At 38.2% G+C, this 25,295-nt stretch overlaps 1 protein-coding gene across 3 annotated transcripts in view; it reads right to left on the reverse strand.

Moving 5' to 3' along the window:
- Nucleotides 1-222: 222 nt before the first annotated feature.
- Nucleotides 223-25,295, reverse strand: part of PLXNB2 (plexin B2) — a 252,944-nt gene continuing 227,871 nt past the window's right edge. For all 3 annotated transcript variants that reach the window (XM_054272722.1, XM_054272730.1, XM_054272715.1), the window contains exons 26-39: nt 24,775-25,004; nt 23,574-23,755; nt 22,731-22,797; nt 22,476-22,622; nt 19,043-19,199; nt 17,874-17,974; nt 16,900-16,984; nt 10,802-10,956; nt 9,038-9,198; nt 8,315-8,462; nt 7,750-7,814; nt 6,995-7,070; nt 4,919-4,993; nt 223-2,113 (exon numbers count right to left, since the gene is read on the reverse strand). In XM_054272722.1, coding sequence (XP_054128697.1) covers nt 2,009-2,113; nt 4,919-4,993; nt 6,995-7,070; nt 7,750-7,814; nt 8,315-8,462; nt 9,038-9,198; nt 10,802-10,956; nt 16,900-16,984; nt 17,874-17,974; nt 19,043-19,199; nt 22,476-22,622; nt 22,731-22,797; nt 23,574-23,755; nt 24,775-25,004 — 1,754 coding nt within the window. In that variant the 3' untranslated portion in view covers nt 223-2,008. The remainder of the gene's footprint in view (nt 2,114-4,918; nt 4,994-6,994; nt 7,071-7,749; nt 7,815-8,314; nt 8,463-9,037; nt 9,199-10,801; nt 10,957-16,899; nt 16,985-17,873; nt 17,975-19,042; nt 19,200-22,475; nt 22,623-22,730; nt 22,798-23,573; nt 23,756-24,774; nt 25,005-25,295) is intronic.

A 25,295-nucleotide genomic window follows, 5' to 3' on the forward strand; every position in this document is an offset into this window, starting at 1 on the left:
TGTTGCACTACATCCTTGCTTCTCCAGAGTACTGTCATTTTTCAGAGCAAATGCCAATAAAAAGGGCATGATGTCAGGCATTCCATCTGCAGGATATGTGGCGCTCCTCCTTTCCCAACCACAGACTGATGGACGCTGCTGCTCCATCACTCCCAGAGGGAGCATTACAAATCCTTTCAACACCCATCCCCCCAGTTTCAGTAAAGATTCACTGACACTTGGTGGAAAAAACAACATTGTATTTGATTTACAATTAACAGGATTTACAAATAATGCAAAAGAAACAGATTAGCCATGAAATTAGGATGCCTTTGTTGATGAAAGAATAACTGGCAAAGCACCTTGCTGTAGGAGTCATATAGCTCAGTCCTAAACAGTATAAAATAAGTTACAGCCCAGGCAGGTTCAGGAATGATTATAGACAAATGCGAGAAGTCGAGTACAAAGCAAACAAAAAAACTGCTCACAGCCTACTGGGCAGGAAACCAGTTCTGGTGAGGCTTTTGATTTTCAGAAACTGAAGGAAAGGCCCACTGACAAATACTAGGAAATTTTTCAAAATGGGAGATAATAAAATAATATCAACAGACAGTAAAAGTCAGTGTGTGACAACCTACCAGGCAGGGAGAGCGGGCGGCAGACGCTGCATTAGCTTGCTGAGAGTCAGCAGAGTCCGGGTGCTTGGCAGGACAATGAACGAAGGAGTACAGATGGCAGCACTTCATTAAAATGCTACTTTACTGCCAAAAACTTGCAAGACAAAGAGAAGTAAAGTTCTCTGATGTGCAATACAGCAATTTAAGAAGACGTACCTAACTTTTTGATTTGTACGGCGCTTACCTATATTGTAAACACACACTTTCTGACAAGTTATTTCAATTTTCTTTGCTATGGATTATAGTGTGTATTCAATCAAATGCAGCATTCCAAGGCTCAAAACTGACTGAGTGGTTTTCAATAGATGAGTATATGATTTTTTCCAATATCATAGTAGTATTTTACATCACAAATACAATAAAAACAAGTGATGGTATTTCTAGGACAGTTCCAAGATTCAAATAAAAAATCATCAGAACCATTCTAAAATAGGGTATTATACATAATCGAATCATGTTAAACAGCACACTCTCGGCAAGCAGCTAATTACAAGCATTCTGCTGGTCATGTTTTTCACACAAAAGTCATTCAATAGCACATAAATACTTATTTTTCTGATCTGCTTCTTTTTACAAAACCATTCATCAGATTCACAGAATTAGTACAAGTAAGGCACATTAGCATATATCATAAAACTCACAATAATAACAAAGAGTTTTAAAATTTTAAGGACTGATTCCTTCTTTGCAGTGATTTCTGAACCGAACAAGACTTCATCAGTAGAACTCTTCTACATTGAGATTACACTTATTTCTCTCACATCCAACTGTGGTGGGTGCATCACCCTTACGATAAATAATTAAATTAGAACCATGAGTGGTAGCAAATCTCATTTTTAGATCTTGCAGAGAAAATGGACACTTTTTTCGCTATGTTCATTATGAGCACAGACCAAGTTTTAGAGCTCTATGGAAGTCAATTTCCAGTTATCAAAATAAAAGGGGATATTGCATGTGTCTCTGAGTATGTTATTGTTTTCCTAGTACAAATATTGCTTAAGGTAGAAAGGATGCTATGGTATTGAATTTACTTGCATAATGAATTCTAAATGCTGATGTCTCAGATTCTACTAAATCAAATGAAGGATAGGTTTTTCTTCTTCCACCCCCCACCCTGCCCCCAACCAAAGGACTCTCTTTCCCACAGAAGATTCATTTACACACAACACAGCTTTTAATTAGAAGCATAATTTACAGTAAAAATTCTTTACATTACACCTCTGCTATCAAAAAACCATGAAATCTTTCATTTAAAGTTGTAATTATACATTAAAAAATAGAACACTATTTCCTTAACAGGAAGAATGAATTTCAACATCTTCAGATCAGATTTCTTTATTGCGGCTTTTGAGTCAAAGGTCAGTCACTTTATTCTCTAGCGCAGCTGCTATTTGCTGTAAACGGAAGGCAAGCTGCATTTTTTGTGCAGCTGGATCCTCTTCAAGTGCATTTATAATCTGGAAGATATAAACACAGAAAGTTTAGAATAATTTAGCTTAAAATGTATGACATAGCTCTGAGACCAAGTGTTTGATACTACTTTGGTTGTAAAGAGTCTTTTGCATTCACTCTGCACCAAAGTCCATCTATTAGGCCCCATGTTCTATTTTTTTCACAAAGGCAGTAAAAATGATTGTTACTTTATCTAAGTTGCTGTAATATTTCCCATTATGTCGGGATAGAAGCAAATTAATAGCACTTTATCTTGTAAAATATTACATTCCAAGATGGAGCAGGCAGGGGAGGAATTTCCTCAGAGCTATTTAAGAAACAGTGCTTTTACATACAGTGCACCCTACACAGCTTGAGGGTCATTCACCATCAGTAATTATATCCCATGCCCATGAGCTGTATTATGAGAAGCTCCTGGGTGGTCCATGCACAGGCATGTGGCAGGACCACGCAAGGTCTCCTGTGCCTGTAGGCAAGATGAGGAATAAAGCCAGCAGCTCCCTCTTGGCTATCACCAAGAAGTGCCAAGACTCTGGCCCAGCACAGCATAGTTCAAGAAAGCAAATAGCTCCTCTGAGGAGCCCCCAGCATCCCACAGCCTCTGCTGTACAGAATATCTATAAGAGGATATGACTCTTAAGACACAAGGGATTTGAAAACAAGAGCCAGTAAAGGTCAGCTGTTATGAGAAGGCTTTTCTTCAAATAGAGTTTTTAGGGCTTCCCAGATCAAATTCAAAAGGTTTTGAAAGGTTTTCATTTCCACCATCCTTTAGGAAAACTTTCCCACCAGCTATTAGATTTCTCCATTACAAAAATGTGTTATGTGACAAAACCATTTCTTTTCTAGAACTGGCTTTATTAATGTAAGTCTGACAGTGTAATCAAGCAGAAACCTTTAGCACTGTTTAAATACTATATAGACTTGCAAGTACAAAGATGGAAAAATGGAGTTTGGCTGTCACTACCCGTGGTTCTTATTACTTCTTGAACACCACTGACAATGGAGATTAATGCAGTCAGAATCAATCTGGCCAATAATTTCACTTTGAAGGGCTGGTATAGTGTTTGCATTTCCAACACTGCAGCAAATTTGTTTAGAAATAATTATTTTAATGAATTTGTTTTTAAAGCGTGAAAATATTTTTACAAGACAGACTTAATAAACACTTATTGCAGTATTTAAACTGGGCCTGATTTAATTTGATATTGTTTCCTTAATTTAAACAATTATATCTAGCTGTAACTCCTCAAATTTAGACTAAATAATTCATTATTATCTCTACTGGTGAATATATCCTTCCTATAAATGTGGACAATTAGAATGTACCCACTTAGTCATTGTCAAGCCCTGCAGAGATGCAGAAGGTAGAGCACATGCTGGGAACCACTGTGTCAGTAATAAAGACAAGGGCAGCTGCAAAATGTTCCAATTTATGCAAATTAAAACATTTTCATGGAAAATAAATAAGCTTGATTAATTTTACTGAATAGTTCTTGACAGATTATCTCCACAATTCTGAATTAGCAGCCTTTTCATCAGATGAACCTCATTGTTACACAGTGATGTACATGGAAGGGAAGAGCTGCAGCTATGTACTGGGGTGTGCTGGCCTGCCACTGATGAAGTGCCACAGGCTGGTGGCTCTGCCTGAGGTGTGGATGAATCAGGGATTTACAGTTCAGCTGTCATTCAGGGTCCCCGAGTGTTTTTGTAAGAGGTCAAACTACAGACATATTTGGGAAGGTGCTGAAAGCCAGCTTAGCACTGGTGGTGAGGGGTGAGGGAATGCCATGGGGGTGGCCTACATTCCTCTGTCTGCTTCTCCCACTGACCATCATTGCAAGAGTTCTCAGGGTGATTTGATTTTCCCTGCTTGCATCTGTTTAAAAGCTGTGAGAGGCTGGCTGCTCCTGTATAAAGCAGCTGCAGTGAAGGATGCGACTCACTGTCTTCAGTGCTGAATGTAAGTGAAAACAGGAACTGTGCTGAGGTGCAAGACTGAGCGAATAGAGCTCACATGTACTGTGCTCCTTTTTGATTCAGCATCTGTTCTTACTTGCTTCAATTCTGAGGGTTTTCTGGAGGCATTCATTTCCATGGAAACCTTTGAATAAAAGTTTCCTTCTCTCTTTTTGTCTTCAGATTAAGTTTGGAGAGCCATAGCCACAGCCCAGCTCTGGGATATTCTTTGTCCCCCTTTCCACAGGGTGTGAAAAACCAAAGAAACTTTTTAAACTGAAGCTGTGAGCCTGCTTTTGAATCAGGTGACATTCAACAGTTACTCTGCTTTGGTTTACTGCAGGCAGGCACTTCACTTGGCATGGCAAAACAGGGATGGTACCACGCAGGGAAGTTTAAAGAGCATTTTAACTAATAAAAATGTCATGGCTCCAATTCCTACAAGCAAAACAAGTTTAACAAATTTTTCCTAATAAAAAGGCACACTGTCTTGAAACCTGATATAGCTCTGATGACTTTTTGCTTGGTGACATTGTTATATATTTATTAGAATGGTAGAACTGAAGAGAAGTGATTTTTAAATCTATTTATCTTTCAGATCTTGTTAAACTATCCAGATCTTGTTAAACTACCAAAACCAGATAGCCATAATGAAATTGTTCATTTATAAGGACATTATCTTGACCAGTGTAATTGCCAAGCAGTGTATATAACTGCAAGGTTTTTGTTCAGCACTGCTTTTACCTGATCATTCAGTGAAATCCAGAAGTCACTCTTTTAGACTAATGTTAGCTTTCATAACCTTTTACCATTGACATTAAAGCATGAAAAAAAAAGGCACAACTTACCTCATCATAGTATTTGTTAGTGTACTGGTAGAGTTGGTGTAGAGCCACAAGTGTGTTTAAGGAATCAGTATGTGCCTGTTAACACAAGCAGGCAGCAAACATGTCAAAATAGGATCACACACAGCTGAAACTTATGCACATGCACAACTGTTTGGTACAACTGACAAAATTTCCAAATGCAAACGCTGTTTTTTTGTTGAATGACACTTGGGGCAGAGAAAAGGAGTGAGAAAACTTTTGGTTGGTGATTTTTAGATCAAGGCTTTCCCTCTGGTATTTTTCCAGCCTGCCCATAACTCAACATTGGATGGGGAAGATATTTTGAATTCTGAACGTCAAACCACAGGCTACAGCTCAAACATCTGTTAGCAGCATGAGTGTGAAAAGCTAAAGCATTTACCCAGTACAATCTACATTTTGTTGAGATATTAAGCATTGGTTCTGACACGGTCATCATGGGTGTTTGAAATCCTTTCTCCAGCTCTTTTTACATCCTGGAAATTATTCACACTCCACTACAACAAAGGTGTAACTCATCAATATCGTGAGCACATGTACATTTGGAAAAAGCCACCCGAAACATGAAGATAGAAAGGTGGGGGGGAGGGGGGGGCATAGTGAGAAGAGAGAGAGAGAAAGGACTTCAAATGAAGCAGGAAATAACCCTTCCATTACCTTATCTTCCCCCTTCCCCCACACATATGACTTATTTAGTGAATGTGCTCTACCTGTCTGAACAGATGTTCTTCATTCAAATGTGTAGGATTCAAGTCTCTAGCTATGCCTTTAGTCTTTTAAGTTAGTTAAGAAAATGAAGAATTGCAAAATATTGCTACTGGCATAAATGATTACCCCAGGGATAAAGCAGCAGAGAAACATCCATCTTCCCTTGCTCTATAAAAGTCACTTTTAGAGCTGGTCAAAATTTGCAGTGTTCAATCACTCCTTCCATGTTAATTTTGATCATAATTTATAATGTAAATAGAAAGGAGGAACATATCCTGCTAATGTTAAAACATTATATTGAATTTACTTTTCATCACCAAACCTTCTAATTTTATATACATCTCAATTTATGTAATAAATAAAGTGAACTGTAAAATGAAATGTCACTGTAGATGAGTTTTGTAGTAAATGACTGAAAATAGAAATGCTCTCATGAGGATGTTGATCTGCAAAATGTTAGGTCCTAAGGGCACTGAAATAAACAAACCGCAAAAAATTCCCCAAACATCCTCCTTACGCTAGAACTCTTCAACTAAATTAAGCAAATGAGCAAACCAGCCGGTAAATACACTGCCTTCTTGCTCAGGCTAAACAACGTCTTTAGGGCTGGTGAGGGACTCTCCGGGTTCTCCAAGTTAAATAGAGTGCTTCAAAGGCAAGAGCCTGCCCGAGCTGAGCTGAGCTGCAGAGCAGACAGGCTCTTTCAAGGCTGAAGCAGGTTTTGTAATGACTTTGTTCCACCCATCTCCAGCCAAAGTCCCAGACAGCAACCACCACACTCTGCTCTCCTCCACGTGAGGTAACCCAAATAACCTACAATGCAAAATCTGCCACTGAGCAAGCATGATGAGCTTCTTACATGTAGCATAAAGCAGAAGTACTGCCCCTGTATAGACTGTTCTAAAATATGCTATACTTAATGTTAATGCCTCCTCCTTAATTTCTGGAGTCTAATTTTTGCTGTGGTAGCACTGTGAATTCAGTCACTACTCGTTGTCAGTATGATCAATGCTAAAAATCCTCTGTATGCTGTGGAGAGAAAGCACAGTTCAAGAGTGTATAATTTTACCACAATGGCTGTGAAAAACCCAAACACTGCGCTCTTATTTCCTACGTAACTCAGATACATTAGTAACAATAAGGATTCTTGATTCCATTCAATAATCAACATTTCAAAGGTTGAAATATTGGCATGACTACAATGAACAGGAGTATTTCAGAGATTTATGAAATCATCTGATATTTGCACATACAAAAGACCCCATTTGTTGAGATAGAAAGAGAAGACAAAAAAAACCAGTATTACACTTGGCTCCAATTTCACTATAAGAAAATAGATTTTATTCTTACCCTAGAAATCTCTGCTAGATGAGTATTCATGTCTTGGTCACTCACTGGCACCATCTGACGAATACCTTTGTAGTAACTGCAAGAGATTTAAAAAGAGTTTCAGTTAGGAAAATAAACTGTTTCTGGTAATTCTGCCATTATTTCAAACATGCTTCCTTACTAACATAGAAAGAAGACACAACAGACCAATGATTCCTTCAGCAATCCTGCTTTCCAATATTAGAACTTTTGCAGTAGAGGTAAATCTTACCTGATTGTACAGGAATGTACCGCAGGAAAAAAAATTCTATAATTGCAGATAATGATTATTTTAGGTCTTAAAACTGTCAAGAGTTTTTTTGTGTGGCAGATCTTCCATGATATTAACAGAATTTCCAATTATTAAATGAATAAAGTCAGGGACAGCATAGAAAAAAAAAGTTTCTGAAAATGTTTTCAGGATTTGGTCTCTACTGACTTATGGAAGTGCAGCATTTGTTAGACAGATCATGTGGGTAGCAAACTGCAGAAAACAGCATCATATTTTCTCCTGAATAAATCTATTCATCTGTCTGTACAGACAAGAATATGCACTGGGTCCTAATGGAGCTCCATTTCAACTCTGCCAATGCCACCACCAAGGGGATCTTTAAACCTTTGGGTGTAAAATTTATAATATTTGACAGCTGACTTTGACTATATCAGCATTCTCTTTTCCTCTTACACAGGCTTAAAATCCTAACAACTGAATAACCATGAAAAGAGTTGATACTTACTCTTCCACCATTTTCTTATAGTTAGAGATTTCTTTCGCATAAAGTAATTTATTACTCGGAGAATCCTGAAAAATTTAGAATATGGAAAAATGTAGTTATTTATGAACATTTCTAGGAAGCAAAAGAAAGTCAAGAATATAGGATCAAGCCTTTATATTCACCTACACTTGAGCTTAACAGATATTAACATTTGGATACTTATTGACAAAGATGGGATTATTTAATAAAAAGATGGTGCTTACCCATGCTATTACTGCTGAGTTTTACAAATGTATTAATGCTAGGTGATGATAAATTATTGGTGGACCTGAAATACTCAGTTTTTAAACATGCTTTTTATAAAAGCAGTTGCTATTTGCTACTTTTTCAATAGCATCAATTGGCAGACTACACAGAAATACTGACAGTTCACCCACCTGTTAAGTGATAAAATGTTAACTTCATTATAAAACTAAAAAGAAACGATCAAGGCTGTATCTCCTCAGAGAATGGGTATTGTCTGTGAGGATGCCCTTTGTCTCGTCAGAAATGAGCATAGTCAGGATGTAGAATGCAAATCACTTACTCTGCTTAATTTGTGCTCTGTTCTTGTGCAAGCATCCATGAAAGTCTGTGCAATGACTGACAAGGAAGCATCCACTACTTCATGAACATGAACATCAAAGATGAAATGGGGATTTTTCAGTATGTTTACCCAGAATCTAAGAGGCAGGCTACAAAGCAAAGAAAAAGATAAATAATCCTTTTAACACAATAAATATTCTACAACAAGAAAATCACATGAAATCAAGTATGGGCTTTGCATTTTCATCTCCTCACAACAGTGATGTTTTATATTTTATATTTCAATATTTATCCAAGCTTGTCTGGGTTCCATGCCTGAAACTCTTTACTCTCAGAAAAACTCATATGAGAAGGACCTTGAGTGCCCCAAAAGAACAAGGAAGGATGTATGCGTGGTCAGGGAAACTATAAAGTAGTATGTATAGATTTTGTGATTTGACAGGTAAATCTAGTCCCATTTGTCTCTTGCTTTCCTCTTCTCTGAGGAAAGACAAAAAGTAAAACATGGTAAATCTGCTGGTGACAATCCCATAGGTAAACTGGTTTCATTTTTTGCCTCTTCTAGGCTTACAGGGAATCTTCTTCATCACACAAACATATTATCTCAAAATTCTGAGGATTATAAATGAAATTTACTTTGATTTATGGTAAGAGTGTTAGTATATACCTGGGAATTATACTCTTATTTCTCTGCAATACATGAATGACTCTGTTCATACTGTACCTGTTTGTTTTCCAGATGTGAATGGTATCTTCATCCTTGATGTCATGTTTTTCTGCTTGTTCATCAAGAAAGTCAAAGAAGTACTTCACAGCTGGTGGTACCACATGGTTTGAGTTGAGCACACTGTGAAAGAAGTCATCTACAAACTGCTGAAGTGTCCCCTAAAAGCAAATTTTAAAAAATCAGTTTCATTCGTGTTACAAGCTGAACTCAGCATCTTTTATTCCTATGGACATAATCCAGCTGCTGTCACTGATGGCCTTTATCCTGAGTGCTAAGTGTGACAAAAAGTAAGCAATTTCTTAGAGCAGTGACTTTGTAAACTGCCAACACAGTAAAGACCTTCTAAAGCACAATTTAATGTTCTAGACTCAAAGGTTGTGACTTCACCAGAGATCCTATGGTTTGCACAGCAAGGTGTGCCTTCTGCTTGACAGAAGAAGCAGAAATTGGTTGCTACATTTACACTTCAGGATGATTGTGCACATGAAATAATTTTTAGCCACCTTTTAAAGGTTTTTCAGCTTCCCACATCCAGTTTCTCTGACAGCAGTGTGCTGCAATTTTTAGAAAGAGACTGAGAGGAAGAAGCACCCATGAGCATTTGTCCTTTTTGTCTAAGGGCAGGCACATGGGCCTTATCAGACATCCAGTCTGACTCAGCTTCATTGAATCCACAGAGCCCAAGGACAGAAGTGTCCAGAGGGGCTATGTTCTTGGATTCTGGCATTTGCCTGGATCTTGGTAATGGCAACCTCAGAGACTTGTTTTAGAGAGGACCCTGTTGAGGCAACACAGAGCTCATCCCCAGCCAACTGATTGGCCCTACAGGGACCTTTGAAGGGCTGCATCCTCTTCCCAACCATGACTCCAGCTGACAGCCTCCAAACAGGGAAGGGACCCAGATGGCAGCGAGCTCTAAGACATTCTGCTGTCAGCCAGAACACACAAGTCCCAGGGCTGAAGGGGTAGCTGTGATCTCAGCTGTAACACCTCACCAACATTTTATGAGTCAGTAAAGCTCCAAACTTGGTAATAACCTATAAAATGGTTATTGGGAATACAAAGCAGTGGCTTTATTATCAGAAAAAAGGGATGCAAGCATCTTTTTGGTTCTTCATCCTGAGTCTGTCATTTATCTGAAGACTTTCCTTCATATCCACTTCCATGCTTGGATAAGTGGCCTTAGCTGGAGCCAGACTGACTTCATTTTCACAAAAGGAGCCTGGCTTTGTGGTCATTAAACACATTATTCTAAATTCTAATTCTTTCTCCATGGAGAATTATTTAAAAAAACTATTTTGCTCATTATCAATTCTGCAGTAGAGGCACAAAAAATTCTATAAAAGCACAATTATTATTTGGAAACTTGGGTTTTTTTGGTTTTACTGGAACATTGATCACATACAAGAACAGGGAAATATAAGAGTTTATAAAAGCATTCAGTTCAAAAGAAAAACCAACAAAGTATTATTTAAACAGGTGGCACAGAGAAGAATATCCATCTTTGTCTTGCAAGGAAAATCCTTATTTAACGATCACACAATCATGGTTCTCAGCTTTGAGCAGGAGGTGTACATTATCTCTTTCCCAGTAATGCTCCTCAGGGCATGTTAATCATTTGAAGCCTTGAACACCAGCTTGTATGTACATGGCACATATTCCAAATTGCAGATGAACACATGACTAATATTTGCATCTATTGCCTCAGTTGTATCTCATAATCTGTAGAAGTAAAGTTACTACAGCACATCTGAGCCCTACCTTCACAGAAAGAAGTCTGGTCAGGTAGATCTCTGTAATAGCTTTGGTCCTCTCTTTTTCCTTCACACTGCCCCGCTTTGATTTCCCTTCATCCATTTCATCCACTGGCCGGACTAGATGCCAGACCTTGTTTTCATCTTCCAGGAGCGCATGCCCTAGAAACAGTAATTACAATAATTATAAAAAACACCCAAACCCAAAACAGCAACACAAAGTAATCATATACACGTATACACGTTCCCTGTCCTTAACATACCTGTCCTCTTGCCAAAGGGATCTAGATTACTCTGTTCCTGTCCAACATAAACAACTCAAGTACTAAATGTCCAGTGGCATAGAGCTGAAAAAAACTGGCTTTTGTCAAGATCAAAGGGTGAGGAAAGAATCACACAATAGGAACACTTCTATTTGGTCATTGTCCTGGTTCAAGCCAGGACAGGGATAATTTTGGCAGTGGCCAGGAGGAGTCATGGCTGGGACATGGAGGTTGTTCTAAATGTCATTGTCACAGGTGGGGAGAAGGGAGTTTCCTCTGGGGAGAAGGGGTTCCTTCCAGTGCAGTAAGTGTGGAGGGAGTAGTGGGGTGATGCCAGTTTCAGGCTGGAGGGAGCAGTGGGAATAGCATAACAGGGAGCAGTCAGGTACTGTCTGTTGTTGGGGGTTTCTAAGGCGAGCAATAATGTTTCTTTTCTTATATCCACTGTCATTAGTTTTCTTTTCTCATCTCTTTGCTGTGTCCAGTAAATTTTTGTCTCAGCCCATGATTTTTACCTTTTGTGTCTCCCATTGTCCTCTCCATCCCACTGCAGGGGAGGGGGAGGTGGAGGGGGAAGTGAGGAAGCAGTGCATGGCTTGGAGTTGTAGAAGAGTAAATTGGATAATACCATTCCTAAATCACAACAGTCATGTAAACACAGTATGTGTATGCTTTGAGGTTCACACAATTAAGTTCTTTTCTTCTTTGGGAATTCTCAAAGACACGATCAAGTTATAGAATCTTAGCTAGGTCTGACCCCATAGCCACCACAGAAATACAAATTGCAGCCTACTCCTGGTACAACCTTTTCTCTCAGTAAAACCATTACAATTCACATCTTTACTCCACTTACTGAGGTCAAAGTATGGTACCTCAGTTCAAACTTTCCTTTTATCAGCATTTGATAAGCACCACTTGACTTTGTAGCTGAGTAGAGGAAAAATACGTCCCTTCCCTGAGATTACATGAACTCCAGCAGCCAGAGATAATGACTGAAGCAAATTCATATACATTCTAATAAGATTTTTTAAAAAATTGTTTGTCAGTATTCATAGTTTAAACCAGAGGGAGAGACTCACATCAAGTCTGTTACAATAAAGCAGAAACAGGAGTAAGCCCTTGGATGATAATGGATGGTCACAGTGCCTCTCTGTGCTGCCTGGGGCTTGGCCCTGCACCCAGTGCCAGGGCTTGGACAAACAATCACACAGTGCATAAAAGCAGTTTTGCATTTCAGCATTACACTATTGCTCAAACTCCATGCCTAAGGAGCTTCCGATACAGACAGTTCTAAAAGACCTGATACAATTGTTTTAACTTGCCATTAATATTCCTTGAAAAGGGTTTCTGTGTCACTTTCAAATCACCTGGTTTTGTTTCTTCTTCCTTTAATTCCTGAACTTTTGCACAGTCCCTAAAATCAATGGTGCTTTTCCAGTGGAAGTTATTGAATCAGTATATTTAAAATTATTGACATCTTAAAAATATGAAAGTTATTTTTCCCATAACATTGTGATTCAGCCCCACGGTACAAATTATTTTGCATTCTGCTATGTTTTATGCCTTAATATACACCTCTAACATAACTGAATCCTAGTAACAGCACAAAATATCAGTTTTTAATTGCATTAACTTTGACCATAATAGTCAATTAACTAAGTTCCTCAACAGCTACATTGAATTTCCCAGTTTGCATGTACATTCAATATTTTACATCACAGGGGAAAATAACATTTAAGAGTAACCTGGCTAAGCCAACACTTTTGCTTGAATCTACTTTATATATTCTCATGAAAAGCATTAGTTATGCAGCCTTCTGGGACATTTACTTCTTTTTAACAAGGTAAGGAAGAAATATAAATCCCACATTAAATCACATTGTCCTTTGAGAGTCCTTAATTCAACCTGCAAGTTCATGTGAATGAAGCCAGAAAAAATAAAAGCTATCACTTTATGTTGAAGCAGTTGTGATTTCACAATAGATGCCATTCATAGCAATCATCTGCCAGTACAGTAAGAACCACTGCTGGGCATGAAGTATGGAATTTCTTTTGCAATCCCTGTTATTCACTTTTGGAAATTAACAGATCAAATAATGCAGTTAGACCAGAAACTATATTCCAGCCTTGTGTCAGTTCTTTAGTACACTCCTGCTTCCTGCTTTGAATCAAAGGAATTCATTCTCTCTTTGCCCTCCTGATGGTAGATGGTCCAGTTTAACTTTGGACAGAAGAGGAAACTGCCAAAGTGGTTTCCACTGAGATCACTGGCTCTTACACGCAGCTGAGCTTGGTCTGTGTTTGTTTAGCAACAGCAGAATTGGCTACTAGTGGAATAGTAGTTATTTCATAGGAGAGTAAGGATCAAGAGACTACAGCTCAAGCAGATGAACTTCTGCAACCCAAAGATCTCACTTCATTTGTATAAATAGCAGGAAGAAAGAGGAAGAGAAATTCAGAACATGGACCAAGAAAATATGTTAGCAACATGGTTGCTAAGAGAAAATAACAGTTTTATGAGATAATATTTTCCTCAATGGGAAAGTAGGAAATAAAGAAAATAAAAGATAGGGGGAAATACCTCCTTTTTAGCTCCTTAGTTGCACTAAGCATCAAGCTGTAAGCAGGAAGAAGATTGTGTCCAGGGGGCAAATGCTTCCCCCCAAGCTCTTTGTCTTGGCCCTTGGACATCTTTGGCCAATATAAAATAATTATTGGGGTGTTGGGGGGAGTGTTAATGGCAAAAATTGACTGTGCTGACTAATTACAGCGGTAGGAACCATGATGTAAACATGAGACAATGCAGCCCCTTTTCTCTTGAGCGACCTGCAGCAAATTATCTTCTTTCCAGTCTCCCCTACCTCATGAATAGTGTTCCATAGAGATGGAGAAAGGGCTGCCCTAACGGATCTGCTAATTAGTATTTCTGATCTGCAACCCTGTGTCTATTTTTATTCATAATTAAAAAAGGAAAAAAACCATCACCCAACAAAACAAACAAAAAAACCCCAAAACATAATATCAGGAAAAAACACCCAAAACAACAGAATGTGATGTTTTGGTTTATAGTTCAGTACAGAAATACTAGTATGAAATCACTGGAACCATTCTCCTTCTTGATACAAATTAGTAACTGCATTTATTGTCTCCTGAAGCAAAAGATGCTGCATTTAATTTGTCACAATCTCCAGCTTCCAGTGTCTTCCTGTTGAAAGCTCTGAATAAAAGCAGCACAGAAGCAATGCCAGGATTTAGAGCAACATCTCTGAACATGGTTTTACATTTTCGGTCGGTGCAAAGCCTCCTACTTTGGCTGACAGTCAATGGCTTCAGCTGACACTTCTCAATGCAGAAGGTGCAAGTTAATGAGACTGAATAAAAGGAAATCCACTTCGTCACAAGCCTCATTCATAGTCAGGATAGGATTTCTGTTTATTCAAACCCTGTAAATCCCTGTGCCATATAAATGTGTATGTGTGGGAGGGGAAGCCTCTGATCCTCTCCTCTCCCTTTTATACAGTGTCTCACAAATCATGGTCACAGCAGGCTCTCACTTTGTACCAGCTTTGTAACATTTTATAGCTTTCCAAGAGAACAAGTTGGCACCAGATAGCTCTGAGGACCTTACAGTGCTAAAGAAAGCAGGGTAGCTTGGCATGAAACACTGCCATCCCAAATTTGTACACTACCATGGTGCAAGACAGGTGTAGAGAAGAAACACGGTGGAAGCTGTTAGCACTTGATACTTTGGGGTCTGAATTCTCTGCAGACTTTTCTCTAACATGCAAGAGCCCCTGTGTGACAGCACTGTCCCCACAGGTCTGCTTTTCCTTTACAATTTAGCATGCCACACAGATAACTAATGAATTCACCTTGGAGTACAGACAGATTATGCTTGTTCAAAGAGCTTCATCATACTGAATCATATTGAATGATATAATTGCAGAGAAGAAGGAAAGGAAAAAAACCTAACCCTAAAAAGAAAAACATGTGATCTGGTCCTCTACTGCCTGCCACAGGGGTAGAGAGGTGAGAAGGATGAAGGTTGGCAGTGCAGAACAGAAGGCTGACCACTATTCTATATCCAGAAAGCAAAGCAAGTTAAGGGCACCACCAGGCTCCATTCACAGTCCACTCCACTCATTTAGAGGTGAGGTGAGCATGGCCCCAGCCACCAGTGCAGCCACACTGAACAGGGACTAGGAATCAGCACCTCACCTGGCTGCACTCCACTGCCTTCTGTATTAAACTGGATGGCTTTTTAAGTTAACATGCTGGGTTGGCACCTGCTGTGACAGAACAGTCACTGCTTGGCCAGCTATGCCAGGCACTTGGAGCAAAAGAGTGAGGATAGCAGCAGCAGTGTACACATGACCATTAGAAGACTCTTCTTTCTGGTGGAAAAAGTCGCAAAAGACAGAATCCAGGAGGATGGAGTAAGAAGTAACCAGTAAGTAATTCTGCCCATCTTAATTTCCTGTCCAACACTCAAAACAAATGAAAGTCTGAACCTTTCTGCTAAATAGCCATATATGTCAGAGCTATCAGCTGAGACCCATCTTTTTGAAAAATGTACATTTCTGGCATATTATTTCCAACCTGTTTAACTGCCCAGCCCTCAAAACGTATTAAATCTAAGATCAGTAAATCTGTTTAAAGGAATGAAACTATTAGGTGAAGTAACGGCCTTTGCAATCAGTGCTAGAGAGAAAAGCATATCAAATGAGTTCATGGGAGGAAGAATGATCTCAACAATTATTGTTCCATAAATCTAACTTCTACCTCATGTAAAATAACTGAATATAAGGACAAAAACCCCAGAGAAACTGAACATCTGAAGTCAGTAAAGGAAATACATGTGACAAAGAACACATATTCACAAGTAAATATTGCCATAAAAATCTGAGTGCATTCAAGGCTGTAATGGATATTGTGTCTCAAGATATTTTGAAATATGGAAAATTGGTCTAGACGGAATACTAACACACAAAAGTAAAAGCTTTTAAGAGGGTTGCAAGCTAACAGGTTTCTTCTGTGTTGCAAAGTCCAGCATACTACAGCAGACAGCAATACAAGAATTATGCAGCAGATGCATTAGTGATGTGAAAGAGAAGAAACATTACAAGGAAATTCCTGATGCTCACTTACAGAGGATTGAAAACCTCAAAAAGAGCAAAGGAATTGTGAAAAATGGTGCATCTAATAAAGAGACAAAATGCATGGAATGATCAAAGTCAACTAAAAAGCCCTGGGAAAAAACAAGTTAGCGTAGCTGGTGAAACATCACTCAAAAGGAAGGGAGACACAAAATCTGGAGGTACAGAGATGAGTTTGCAAGGCAACACAGTTGTAAGAAATGCTACAAAAAATTATATCAGAGTCATTATGTCACAGAGTCTTCACTGTGGTTCATCTAGAACACTGCATTTAATTCTCAGTATAGTAAGAAGTGAAAGAAATTTGAAAAGGAACATGAGTAAAGGCTTTAGAAAAGAGAAAAAGAGATAAAGCTCTGGGAAGATGAAATGTACAGTTTGAGTATAGATGTAGTAATTAAAAAACAAAATATGTAAGGAAATGTTTAATAAGAGTGCTTTCTATTAAGTTGGGGTATGGACTCACAGCAATTATTAAAGCCCTAGGGTTTAAGACTTTTATAATGAGGGCAAATGAAACCATTTCAAGTGTACAGTGGGCAACACAGCAAATAAACTCTGTGTAGTCTGGTGGGGAATATCTAGCTCCATGGAAGTGCTTGATAAACAAAATCAAAATGGCAGCATCACTATGTGAGTTTTGACTTCTGGTCATCTAGGGAGGTAGGAAGGCCACAAGACACTTACTTTCCCCTGGGACATCTTGCTGATTATCCTCTGGCTGCTGGGAAATCCCCATTTTTGATAAGATGAGCGTGGCACCATCTCGGACCTTTGGAAATGGAAACACAGAGATATTTTTCAATAGAATCATGTGCTAATGAACCTCTTTCTTAAACCTTAAACTGGGGTTTCTATGATTGGTTGCAGGGAATCTATGACAAATGCTAACCTTCCTAGGCTCCTTGGACAACTGGCTCTGCAATTCAGAACAGAATCCCACTCTCTAAGAGATCCCATCAACAGCTCCTCCGAGATTACTGAAATATTAGGAGCATCTTTAAGGCTTAAGTGGTTCCTCAACATGGTGTTGGTACCCTCTGGACAAAAATGGGGTTTATCATGAAGAATCAGACCTGTCTGTTTTCTTAAGGAAAACTAACCAACTTTTCATTTTCCCAATCAGGATTAACTGTTGTTAGAAAGCAATAAATAGCATACAATGGAAAGATAAGCGTGTGATAGAGTGCACAGTATGAAACCTAAAACAGACAGTACAACAACATCAACATCTGCTCTTCTGATTGGGCTTTTGGAGAAACTAGAACTCAAAAACTATTTAGTAGCACAGCAAGGATAAAGACAATTCTCAGGGGTAGGAAGTGGTGAAGAAAAGAAAAGATGAATAAGAGGCCCAGCAAAAAGTTGAATGTTCAAAATGGAATTTGGATTTGGATACTTCAATGTTGAAGAAACCAAAGTACTGGCATTTAGGTTTTGTGTTTTTATATAAAATGCTTAGGCAGAATGACTAGACCCAGCCTTTCACAGTCCAAACCTTTTACTGACTAGACCCAGACCTGTGATTTTGTTTTGATTCTTTATCAACTTCTCTGGGCAACCTCTATGTACCACTGAAATTTCTCTAGAAACAAATAAAAATTTTATTTATTACAAGAAAACAGGTAACAGGTGTAAACAATATTTTCAAAACACCTTACATTGTAATGCATTAGTGTGTTGATACGTTTCCATCTGCCATCTCTTTGGGATGTTAAATCCAAGTCTGAGAGGATCTGTGCAGTAGAGCCTGGACGCCATTCTAAGGGGCAATTCAAGTGAGAAAAAAACAATTAAAAAAATACAATACAAAAAAAACCCCAAAGCAAAACAAAAAAACCAAACCAAAACAAAAACTACTCCAAGGAAGTTTTACAGACCCACTGACACATTGTGGAACATTAGAAGAAGTAATGTAGCACATACTCCAACGTGTGTTTTTATTGCTTAATCATTTGGCCTTTATCACAGAAGTTTGCATGAACTATTCCTAACCATGTGTATAACTTCTGACTATCATCCATAAAAACTTAAATTCCTTCTCATAGAATTCAATAAATATATATGGTAAGATCTGCTATCAGTCCAAAACAGAGTAGTATTTCATGGAATAGAAAAGACAATTTTAGGGGATTTACTAGAATTTTCTGAAGTGCAAGAATTTCATCTTCTACTTTCATATTAATGCAGTAATGAAAATATTGAAAAAAATATCAATTGGAGCTTTAATTCTGAGTCTATTAGGCATTTTAAGGAACACTATTTCCTCTTTTTTTTGTCAAGAAGAGAACAGCTATTTTGAAAGCCTTCAAGGAGGATGATTTCAGAGACTAAGTGGTACATCATCTCCTAAAAATGCAGTTCCTGTAAGTTGTAATTCTTTTGAATAACCATCATTAAGGCAACTAAAAATCAGTACCAGTTTCTGAAACTGCATCATTACTTCTCCATCAGTTAATTATCCATGCTGTCATTATCACATTAATTAGTACCTGAGATACTGACTCTGTCAGACATGAATTCATTTGTGCCAATAATCATTAACAGGCTCTTGCAATGCTGATGACAGTATACCAAAACTTTAAGAGTCAAAAAAACCTAACTCATAAGAAAACATTAATTTTTAAAGCATATTCAGATTGCTGTAAAATGCTGCATTTTTGCATTCAGCTGGACAAGAATTCAGCTTAAAAAAAACCCAAACAACCAAAAACAACAAACCAAACCATAACCAAGCAATAAAATCCACTTAAAGACATTTTTTTCAGAAAATACAAAGTCACACAACAGATCTCAGCTGTTCAATACAGTATCACAAGTAACTACATACCAAGAACTACGCTGTCTGCTTTTGGCCACTGAGAACACGGCAGGTTTCGATAGACTTGGTCTATTATCTTTTCCTTCACTTGTGATATGGTGTCACAGTTGAGCACTTTCACAGGTATGGAATCATTTCCTCCCTCCTGCACATATACATTAACTGTCTGTGAAGAAAAGAATGTACAGGGTTATTAAGGCAAATCAGTGCTGAATTACCTCTGAATCTGTTCCTCTGGGTGATTTCAATGCAAACAGTATCTGAAATTCACCATGCAATGATTATTGCACAGCAACAGTATTTGCAATGGGAGTATAGATTATTTGAAGGATCTTTTGCTGCTATGCAGCCAACCAGCTATCATAAATTCCAGTTAATTTCTCCCACTAAGACAAGACAAAAAAGATACAGAGTAGATTTACTCATGTCTAATATTATTAAGTCTTGGGAGTTATTAAAGAGAAACACACAAGAACAAGGCAGTTGGACCACTGACTTGTTACATGCTTCACATTTAACCTGATAATCCTAAGTATTTGGGCATTGCCAAGTATTGCAGTGCCCAAATATCATGAGTTCCCAATAATAATTTGAACTGTACTTTGTTGAACTCCTCAAGTATTATGTGCTTTTGCCTTCCTTTATGCTTTCTTCATGGCAGTGGCTTTAAAGATGAGCAGACTCCTTCTGTACATATGGTAATTTAACATGGCTCAACTGATGAGCAGTGAGTAGTTCAGCTCTCCAAACTTCACTTCCTGTTACCAGCTGTTCATTAAACACACACACACACACACACACACATATGTATGTACATATAAATGCAATTCTATCATCTTGTGTGTTTGAATACCTCATTTACTGCCTACTGTTGTCCTAATAACTCTAATAGCTGCAGGGAATACGCCTAAGTAGCTTATGCTAGTTGCAGCATTTTAAATATTACTGTTTTCTGATAGTATTGTCATGATTTTCTTCATGTTAAAGAGAATTTCTTGAAAGCCTGTAATTTGCTAAATCTAGAGAGATTTTTTTTTGGAAAGAAGCTTTGCTATGTAAGTGTCAGTTTCAATATAGACAAAAACAAATAAGAAAACCATGGCCAGAATACCTCCCCAGCCAGAAAAAAAAATTAAAAACCCAAATAGACACTATAAAAAGCCTCTTTCTTTCACTAGCTGAATCAGTATTACAGCTTAGAGCCCTTGTGGATCTTTTGCCAGTCAGGTAACTTAGGAGGCCAGGCACATGTGAAGAACTGCAGCTCTCAGACACATTCAGTCCTGCCAACCACAATGCCTGAATTTATCACATCACACTCAGAAATAAACTTGCATGGCTGGTATTTTGAAAAAGTGAAGAAAAGCTATGCCATACGGCAGTCAAATTAAACATGATTGCACTGTCCCTTGACAGAATGCTCAAACTAATCATGAGATTTCACCTTCCTTTTCCTATTAGCTTTATGGTAATTAGACATGATTTTGCTGCTGGTTCAGTATGCAGCATGTCAGTGTAACCAGTGATGCAAAACAGATTCATCTTTTAAATAAGAACAATTAGAGAGCAGACAACTGCTCCATGCTGTACTTACCCACCTTGTCTCACTTTCAGGCAGAAGTGAAGGAATTAACTCATGCTTTAACCTACACTGGTGCACAAATGCTCCCTAACTGTTCAGAGTTACCACATCACCATCATGCCAAAGGTCCCAAAAACGAATGGCAATAGTACCCCTCCAAAATCTTTTATTATATGTATATACACATATACATACATCTCATCAACTTCCACTCATGCAAATACATAAAATATTTATTTGATGGGAAATCTGTAAGTCTGGACCAAATACTGCTACTGTACAATGCTATAATGTTTAATATCTAGGTAATAAGTGTGTTGTGCCCGCATCTGATTGCATTCATGAATTTTCTGCTTCACACTGAGTCATACAGCTTAATTGCAGGTTCTTTTTTTAAATGAAAAGAAACAGACCAAATAAAGAATTATTGCCATTAAGACTTACATGATGTACAGTGCAAATAAATTTTGTTTTCCATGCACAACAGAAATTATAGCCAGCATTGCCAGTCAGTGTGCTTTCTATGGGTGGCGCTTATAAAGATGGTACCTAAACTAATCCCCAAAATACCAGTTGAACTTAAAATTTCTTCTCGCCCAGCACATTCTCCATCCAGCTACTCTAAGTCACAGTCTGGTGACTCCATGAGTGCAAGGCCTACTGAACTCTTCTCCCATCAGCCCTCCCGTCAACATCCTGTCAGAATACATAAAATGTTGATTTTTTTCCCCCCAACCAAGGACATAATAAAACTTTTTATTACATTTCTTTTCCATGCTGCATATATGTCACTGCATCTTTCTCAGTTGAAGACAACTACAAATTACTCCTAACATGTCAATAAAAAAAAGTTAGAAAGGGAAAAAATTCATGAATTGAATTGGTCTTTGAAGGACAGCCTATGCATCTTTGATGTTCACTACACTGTACCCTGAAGAAAACCAGCAAGACTGTCAGAAAGAGTAAAACTAGATTTTACACTCCCTGAAGAGCTAGGAAGTGGGCTGCTTGAGTTTTTCCAAAAGGACAGTGAATCTGTGTTCTGGAGTATGTTTGAAAAGTGGTTGAAATTTCTGATAGTGAAATTTCTGATAGTGAAATTAGAATCAACTTAAAGTAGAATTCATAATAGAAAAGAACTAGACCATGGCACTGGTGGTCAGATAGAGGGGAAGGTTGAGTTCAGAGGGGAGTTCCCTTGCCAGGAATATCCATTTCTTCCCACTTGAAGCAACTAACACAGGTCTCCAGAGCTGGCTGTAGAAGCACTGTAGGGAATTATTTCCCTGAGAGGAAATAAACAACTTTCAATGCCAGTTGGGCTGCCCACCTTCAGGAGATCTTGACTCACACAGAAAAAAATATAGAAAGAGTTTCATAAAGTGTTCTGGAGATTGTGGAGCCATCTCACAGGACTGCAGAGGAGCACAATCTGGTATACTAACAAAATGATCTCTAAAATGCTGTTCAGTATGCTGATCAGCAGCAATCACAAGGGAGAAAACCTGAAGTTCAGGCAGTGCAAGAATTCTGCAAAAATCAATTGCCAATGAATTTAGATGGGAAAAGGGGAGGAGCCAAACATCCTGACCACTTTTCACACCGACTGAAAATTATGAAAGGGATTTAATGAAATGGATTCTGCACTGGCAGGATTTGAGTTTTACTTTAGAAGATACTTTATAATTTTGTTTTCCTGCTTGGAGACTTGTTTTAGTCAAACTACCAACAATCCTGCCCATGACTAGAGTTTTTATGCAGTTCACAGTAGTCTAGAAAACTGAGTACAGACTTAACACTATAGGAATAAATTTTAAAATAAAAAATGATTTTATAATCTATTTATCATGCTTTGCTTACCAACTGTGTGTACTCTACATCATCTCCCAGTAAGCCTGTGTCATTCAGTGTATACTTTGCTTTCTTCAGCACAGCATCCACTGGGCCTTTTTCTACCTGGTGTTTGATAGCCTTGAACAACTTATAAAGAGGCTCCCCAGCATTGTCCTATGTAAAGGAAAGGAAATAAAATCAAAAGACATACTCAAGTGCAGCTTTGTTAATTTTTACTGATTTAAAAAAAACAAAACACAGGCAACAGACTTCAACTCTTACCTTGAGGTACTGATATAAACAAATAGACATCCAGTTCGACAACATTCTCTCAACAACCGTTTCAGATCTGAAAAAAAAAATAGCCAATTGAATATAGCAAGGGCACTTAATGACAAGGCTTAAAAAAAAAAAACAACCACTGCTTGCTTGAAATATAATATTTTTACATGCTTAACTGCATTCAGTCTCCTAATGCAATGATTTCCCTATAGAGTCTTGAAAGCGTACACTTGCTTTAGGATAAGTGCTTTGTATTGCTCATCAGTCCTGAGGAGGTGCCTGCATCTCACTGCTGAAAAGCACACATTCTTTATTCAAAATCTTAAATTGGGTCTGCACTGTGAGAGCTAAAAACTTAACCCAGTTGTGCAGTTACTGGGAAACAACCTACAGATTACAAACCTACAACATACACAGAGCAAGATCTATTGAAATTTATTGGGATTAACAGCTGAGTTAAAACACTAGAGCAAGCCCTCATTGAAGGCACAATGCAGCTGATTGTGTGTGCTCATTATGGAGGTGATGTCTGGTATAAATGCTAGATCATTTGGAATAAAGTAAGACTAAAAAGTAAATTAAATGTTCAGTGTGGTATTTCAAAGTAAGGTAGGTGTTTCTACACTGCAGTATTTGTATAAGCAATCCTGTCCAGCATCCTGCTGGTGCCTTCCACAGCTGCTCCTGGTGGGCTTGTCTTGCTAATACGCTTTATTATTTCTGCTATTATGCCAAATTATTTCTGATTTTACAGATAGTCGGCATTTCACCACAGTCACATCGCAAAAGAAACACATTTACAGAAATCCAGAGACATACAGAAAATATGACAATCATTCAAACCTTCTTAGCATCAGCTTTGGGTTTTTGGCCACAACATACTGCTCCATCAGTTCTAAGAACAGCGTCCTCATGATGTCAGTGTAGTATTCTAGTTTTCCATGTAAAGCAACAGTCAGTAAAGATGCAAAATACACTTTAGCTCGAGCAGAGAACTCCCTTTGGTTTTCCAGCGTGTGAATAAACTGGAAAAAAAAAACAAAGGTAAAATGAAGTCAGGTTTCTGAAGAACCTCAACACTTGTCTGCACTAAGAAGACAAGCAATATTATTTTAATATTAAATCTCCTAACCACTGAATCAAAAAGTTTTCAGAAGTTTGAAAGAACTTAAATGAAAACGTTGCCTAAATTTTAATTTTAGATATACAATGTACTGGACTGACCTAAGGAATACTTCTCTAAAAGCTTATCTAAATGCTTTTCTAAAAGCTTATCTAAAAGTACGTTTTAATTAAATGTAAAATAGTGTTCTGTGACAATTTTAAAAGAGAAAATCAACTCCCCTCTCCCCCAAATTCCCAGTCCTTTCACATCAAATTACAAAGACACTAATGTAAGTACACCTGTAAATGTGCTCTCATCTGCCATGAACTCTAATTCTACCATTAACTAGCTGAGCACTAGATTCTCATTAAAAAAAAAAAAAAGAGAGAAAAAGCTAGAAGCCTAAATCTATATTTAGGCGTCTGACAATGAGCTTCAGTTTTTGAGAGTGAGCAATTATAAGTCTCTTCAGAGCAGCTGTGAGCACTCATCAGTCTTGTTGAATAGGCCACTTGAGGAGCCTCTACCTTCATTGGGGCAGAGATTCTGGTAGATGGCTGTCCACAAGTGACTCCTGTGAGGAGTCAGGATGGAATCAGCACTCTCTGATCACATTTCTTAAAAGGCTAAACCAAACTTGTAACACCAGTTTTTATGCCTGATTGGGAAATACCTGCTGTTTACAGCCCCTGCAATGGGGGCTAACTAGTTAGTTGACTAACTCCATATTACATGATCTGGCACAGAAGTGTGAGATACAACATGAAGCTCTGGCTGTGATGCCACATATCTGCAGTGGTTACTGTGAAATCAGAACCATATGAAAATCACTTATTTTTATTAATTTTTGTTCAGTTGTGCTTGCAAACCTTCTGTCTTGCACACATACACACAGGTGTGCCTAGCTGAGAGACAAGGCGCATCTAGTTCAGTACTCACGTTGATGAGAAATGATTTGCTGTTGAGGAGGTTGGAGAACTGGTACAAAGCCTGCTCCACGGTCTGGCGCCGGGCCTCAGGAATATCCAGCTTTCCTGTGATCATCACATCCTTCTCTCCATCTTTGGAGGGCAAGAAGAAGACTCTGTCCGTGTACGTTTTGTAGTCTAGTACTGGAATTCCAGCTTCGTTGATATCATTTGTCTGATCCTCCATCTCTATCATTAGATCTGCAATATGCAATGTAATTCAATGGTTCAGTTTAAAAATTCTGCAGGTTTTTAATGCAATACAAAGTCTTTTAGTGCCTTGTAATAGTGAAAAAGCAACTCAGCAGCAAAAACTTATTTCATCTCACATTTTCTCTTGCTATTTTTAACAATCATCCTATTAACTATAACCACAGTTAATCCTATGGTGACATCAGGATAACTGTCTTTAGCACTGATGGTGTCCTTGTTGTTGCCTATCTGTAAAAAGGCCTTTATGGCATCTGAGTGAGCTCATATAGATGAATGTAG

The sequence above is a fragment of the Melozone crissalis genome, unplaced genomic scaffold (genome assembly GCF_028551555.1).
Source record: "Melozone crissalis strain CALT ecotype California unplaced genomic scaffold, PUWL_Pcris_2 ptg000004l_1, whole genome shotgun sequence".
Classification (NCBI taxonomy): domain Eukaryota; kingdom Metazoa; phylum Chordata; class Aves; order Passeriformes; family Passerellidae; genus Melozone; species Melozone crissalis.